The sequence below is a fragment of the Pan troglodytes genome, chromosome 20 (assembly GCF_028858775.2).
Source record: "Pan troglodytes isolate AG18354 chromosome 20, NHGRI_mPanTro3-v2.0_pri, whole genome shotgun sequence".
In the NCBI taxonomy this organism is placed as follows: domain Eukaryota; kingdom Metazoa; phylum Chordata; class Mammalia; order Primates; family Hominidae; genus Pan; species Pan troglodytes.
Window position 1 is genome coordinate 18,597,006 of NC_072418.2, and position 6,147 is coordinate 18,603,152.

Consider the following 6,147-nt stretch of genomic DNA (forward strand, 5'->3'; position numbering starts at 1 on the left):
GTCAGATTTCCTAACACTTTTCTATGTTTTTGAAGCTCATGTATAAGATACTAACTGTTTCTTAACATAGTAATAATTACTAAACTTTAATAAAACCCACTGGGGCAAAGATTTTAGAGAAAGACGATCTTTGACTACCATTTCAATTTATTTAAAGCTTATTTGAACATACAACATCCCCATTTTTCTTGAACCAGTTTTAGAATTTTATATTTTTCTAAGTATTTGGTCATTTCATCTACAAAGTAAATTTATTATTTCTTAAAACTTATTAATTTAAACATATCCATTGTCTCTGTAATTATTTACCATTTTTAATTTGGAGTTTTGTTATTGGCACCTTCTCCTTGTTTCCCTCTATCTTCTCAATCTTTTCTCATGCGTGATTTTGGCTTTATTAAGCATGAACTTTTCTTGAGGCAGTTTCTTGATAAATCTATTTAGTGCCATATATTTCCCTCAAAGTACTATTTTAGGTTAAAATGTTGACATTCAATATTTGAATAATCATTTAATTCTAAAGCTTTCTTAATTTTTATAATTCACTGTTGAACCTGAAGATTATTCAATTATATAGTTAGCTTCCAAGCATATGAGATTTGAAAAGCTATTTCTTCTGTATTAATTTTTAATGTTAATGCATTATCATCTAAATAACATTTATACTTTGGAATTAAAGAATTTTTTATATCTTAATGAAATGTCAGTTTTTGTAAAAGTATCCATGTGCTTGAAAAAATATTTATTCTCTGTTTGGTGAAGAGTCTAATATATAATAGCTAATATTTATTAATTGCATGGTAATTAATTGTATTGTAATTATTAATTGCATTCTAATTAATAATTAATAAATTACATTTCTGAACTCTGTTAAACTTTCTAACTATAATATCTATCTGTCATTGATTTAGTTATTATTCCAGGATTATTATCCTTAATATTCCAGGATATATAGTAATGTAGACATTATATTTATGCTGATTGCTATAATGTTCTTTTAAATGTTATGAATATTATTCTCTATCCTTTAGCGCGTGTAATTTAAAAATTTTAGCATGCATCAAGAAACAACATTTTTCTTCACAGCCAAAATAACCAGATTGCACTTTTAAAAAATAATTAGTTGGGCATGGTGGCTCATGCCTGTAATCCCAGCACTTTGGGAGGATGACATAGGAAGATCACTTGAGGCCAGGAGTTAGAGACTAGTTTGGGCAAGAATGTGAGGCCCAGTCTCTATGGAAAAAAATTTTTTTAATTAGACAGGTGAGGTGGCACACAACTGTAGTCCCAGCTATTTAGGAGGCTGAGGCAGAGGATTGCTTGAGCCCAGGAGTTCCGGGATGCAGTGAATCACGATCCTACTCTAACCTGGGGGACAGAGCAAGACCTGTCTCTAAATAATTAGTAATTAGATCAATAATAATGCTTTAATATTACTCATACCTAATCATTCATTCATACTATAATCAAAATGTTCTCCATTGCCTTAAAAATACTTACAGCTGGTTATGGAAATCAAGATTCAACTGGTCCCCTATGTTGCATCCAGTTGCTATGTCCCCGAATCTCTCTTATCTTTTGGATGAGGCTTTATCAATGAGACCAGACCAATTGTTCTGTGGAATTATCCACCTTCTGAATTTTTCTGAAAGCTTCTTCATGGTGTCATTTAGCTTGTTCCTCCATCTTCTGTACAATGATTATTCTTTTTGACTAGTGGGCATCTTTTCAATCTAGTACTTGCAGTCTTTTAATATTATCCCATTACTTAGTGAAGGTTTCATTTCACACTGGTACAAGATATCCAAGGCTTTCTTCCATGTCCAGATCACAGATCTGCCATGTCTCAAGGAACTCTGGTTCCCTGCAGTGGCATATGGTATTAAAGACATTGTGATCACTGTTTCCTTAGATTCCACCTTTTATTATTATTAAGATTGCAACCTCAGCTTTTATTTGGTGCATATTTGTCTGACATGTATATATCCAGCCATTTCTTTTCAAATTTTCTGTTCAATTTTTTAGAATAGTAAATGTACCATTTGAAATTAGATGGCATAAATGAGTACCAATAAAACAGTATTAAAATAAATGTAAATGGGTTAAATAAGCAACTAAAAGACAAAGACTCCCAGGGAAAAAAGATTTAAACCCCAAGATCAAAATACATGTTTTCTAGAACTGGCACATTATCAAGAGAATCTGACCCTGATCATCTATGCTGGTCTCTAATGGCTCCAAGTATTGAACCTTTTCTTTATGTTAGTCAGTGTTAATAGAAACCCAATTAGTAGCCAAAATCTGACTTGATCATCTAATATAGTGATCTCATTTGATCTTTGTCACATTGCTGAGTGTTAAGAACTATTATTATTTATTCCATTTTACAGATGAGGAAAGTGAGACCCAGAAAATTCTGCTGGTTGTTGAATAGCATAGAGCTGTTGAGTTGCCATTTGGTCTGTGATAGAGTCTATGTTTTAACCACTGTCACTTAATTTTGTTTCTGATCTCACCAGATACAGTATCCATGCCTAGTCAGAACTATAGCATCATATCTGAATTTAACCTCTTTGGCTTCTCAGCCTTCCCCCAGCACCTCCTGCCCATCTTGTTCCTGCTGTACCTCCTGATGTTCCTGTTCACATTGCTGGGCAACCTTCTCATCATGGCCACAATCTGGATTGAACACAGACTCCACACACCCATGTACCTCTTCTTGTGTGCCCTCTCCATCTCTGAGATTCTGTTCACTGTTGCCATCACCCCTCGCATGCTGGCTGATCTGCTTTCCACCCATCATTCCATCACCTTTGTGGCTTGTGCCAACCAGATGTTCTTCTCCTTCATGTTTGGCTTCACTCACTCCTTCCTTCTCATGGTCATGGGCTATGATCGCTATGTGGCCATCTGCCACCCACTGCGTTACAATGTGCTCATGAGCCCCCGTGACTGTGCCCGTCTTGTGGCCTGTACCTGGGCTGGTGGCTCAGTCATGGGGATGATGGTGACAATGATAGTTTTCCACCTCACTTTCTGTGGGTCTAATGTGATCCACCATTTTTTCTGTCATGTGCTTTCCCTCTTAAAGTTGGCCTGTGAAAACAAGACATCATCTGTCATCATGGGTGTGATGCTGGTGTGTGTCACAGCCCTGATAGGCTGTTTATTCCTCAACATCCTCTCCTATGTCTTCATTGTGGCTGCCATCTTGAGGATTCCCTCTGCCGAAGGCCAGCACAAGACTTTTTCTACGTGTGTATCCCACCTCACTGTGGTGGTCACGCACTATAGTTTTGCCTCCTTTATCTACCTCAAGCCCAAGGGCCTCCATTCTATGTACAGTGATGCCTTGATGGCCACCACCTATACTGTCTTCACCCCCTTCCTTAGCCTAATCATTTTCAGCCTAAGGAACAAGGAGCTGAAGAATGCCATAAATAAAAACTTTTACAGAAAATTCTGTCCTCCAAGTTCCTGAGCGCCAGTTTGGTGGTGATAAAATATAATAATGTGTATCTCCATAGGGCTGTTGTAAGGGTTCAGGTATGTGAAAATATGTGTTTGATACATACTAGCTATTGTTTTCCCTTCCCTTTTTGCTTAAGCTCAAGTGATCATAATCTTTTCTTTATGAGCCATTGTGATGACCTTTATCCCATTATCTGTGCCTAGAAATGTGTTTTCTGTCCACAGACAGGTGGGGATCATCACGTGGATGTGTCTGGGCACTTATGAACACAGTTCTTCTTGAATGGACAGGCAAAAAAGATTTTATTTTCCCCTAGTGTAAGAAAAAGCAAGAATAACATGATAGTCATAAATGCCACCGAGCACTGAGCTTTTTCTATGTATTGGCACTGTGTCCAGTGTTTTATAAATATTATCCTTTTAATTAGAAGAAATGTACAAAGGAAAATAAACTATTTGCCTCAGATAAACTGGTTTCTTATTTAAAGTTCCTCACTGTCTTTGGGAGAGATATACCCTAAGTTTGTGTGTGGATATTAATATGTTGAGTTGAATGAAAGATGTTAGAATGCAAACGTTTAGAGAGGGCAAGAAGGATATATATATATATATATATATATATATATATATATATATATACACACACACATATATACATATATACATATATGTATACATATATACATATATATGTATACATATATACAGAGACAGAGACAGAAGAAAGAGAGAGAGATACAGAGACAGAAGAAAGAGCAAAAGACAGAGAGAGAGAGGGGGAGAGAGAGAAAGCAGGTGTCAAGTAAAAAGAGAGTTCTTTAAATTTTTTATCTGTACAGGAAATGTAATAACTAAGAATTTGGGGCAAAATAGAAAAAAGGAGGTTGGTAATAGGGCTTTAATATGTCCTAATAATAGGGCTGTAATATGTCCTAATAAGATAGCCACGTGTCTCATCCAAGCGTTTTTGACACAGTTGCTCTGCAGTCTCAATGTGTCATTCTAAGATATGTACTTCCTTGCCTCCAATGGATGTATCAATTTTCTGGTTTTCTGTTTCTGGCCATTGGTTCCACCAGCTGAGGAATGAATATTATTTTTACAGTGTGACTGCTCTTCTAATGCTACTCATAGTGCCATTCACCTGTGCTTCCTGCTGGTGCTGGAATGTGAAGGTCAACATGGAAAGAGATTTCATTCTAGGAAAGAAGAGATCATGGCCTTAAAAAGTCAAAAGGTGACATGGTTGGAAGAAGTTTTATCCTTTGTTTATGTTATAAAACTCCAAACAAAAACAAACTATCCTTTGCCTTATCCTGCTTACTCTGGGCAAGACTTGCATGTGTGCTTATCATCGTTGCATGTGTGCTATGATTGCACCATAGCAACCAGTGAGAGACCCTCTGGGCATATGGCCACAGATGATGAAGTGACATAGTTAATGATGGAAATGGCGTTAAATGTGTCCTGTGAAAGTGCTACAGAAGCAGAACTTTCTATACAAATAAATCAGAAATTTTTCCAAGAGCCAAGGTGTTGTGAGTGTTAACCACTTTGTTACCTTTTTCTTCCACTTTCTTTTGACTCATGTTGCTATGGTATATCTTTCTCCATCCGTTTACTTTTCACTTATATATGCCTTTATATTTACAGGGTTTTCTTGTTAAAAAAAAAACTTATATCTGAGTCTTATTTTTTTGACACCCTGTGACAATCTCTGCATTTTAATTGATGCGTTTTAATTAATAATTAACTAAATCATTTCTTACTATAGTCACTCTGTTATGCTAGCAATTACTAGGTCTTATTCATTCATTCCTACTATTTTTTAGTACCCAATAACAATTCCCACTTCCCCCGGAAGCCCCAACTACCCTTAACAGCCTCTGCCCATTCTACTTTCTATCTTCATAAGTTCAATTGTTTTAATTCTTAGCTTCCACAAATAAGTGAGACCATGCAAAGTTTGTCTTTCTGTGTCTGGCATATTTTAGTGAATATATTGTCCTCAAGTTCCATCCATGTGGTTACAAATGACAGAATCTCATTCTGAATAGTACTCCATCATGTATATGTACCACATTTTCTTTATCTATTCAACTGTTGATGGACACTTTGATTGCTTCCAAATCTTGGCTATTGTGAATAGTGCTGGAATAAATATAGGACAGCAGGTATCTCTTTGATACACTGATTTCTTTTCTTTGGGGAATATACCCAGCAGTGGGATTACTGGATGTTATGGTAGCTGTATTTTTCGTTTCTTGAGGGACTTCCAAACTGTTCTCCATAGTGGTGGTACTAACTTACTTCCCCAACAACAGTGTACAAGGGTTCCCTTTTCTCCTCATCCTCACCAGCATTTGTTATTTCCTATCTTTTGGATAGAAGCCATTTTTACTGGGATGAGATGATTTCTTATTGTAGTTTTGATTTCCATTTCTCTGCTAAATCAATGATGTTCAGGATCTTTTAATATGCCTGTTTGCTTTTTCTATGTCTTCTTCTGAGTAATGTCTGTTCATATCTTTTGCCACTTTAAAAAACATATTTTGTGTGTGTGTGTATATAGTAGGTGTATATATTTATGGGTCACTTGAGATGTTTTCATACAGGAATGCAATAAATAATAATCATACCGTGCAAATGGGGTATCCACCCCCTCAAGCATGT

General features: G+C 36.0%; 1 protein-coding gene across 1 annotated transcript; it reads left to right on the forward strand.

Moving 5' to 3' along the window:
• The first annotated feature begins 2,533 nt into the window (after positions 1-2,533).
• OR10H4 (olfactory receptor family 10 subfamily H member 4) lies at positions 2,534-3,484 on the forward strand. Its single transcript, XM_524144.3, has one exon. The coding sequence runs from the start codon at positions 2,534-2,536 to the stop codon at positions 3,482-3,484; it is 951 nt and encodes a 316-aa protein (XP_524144.3).
• Positions 3,485-6,147: the final 2,663 nt, after the last annotated feature.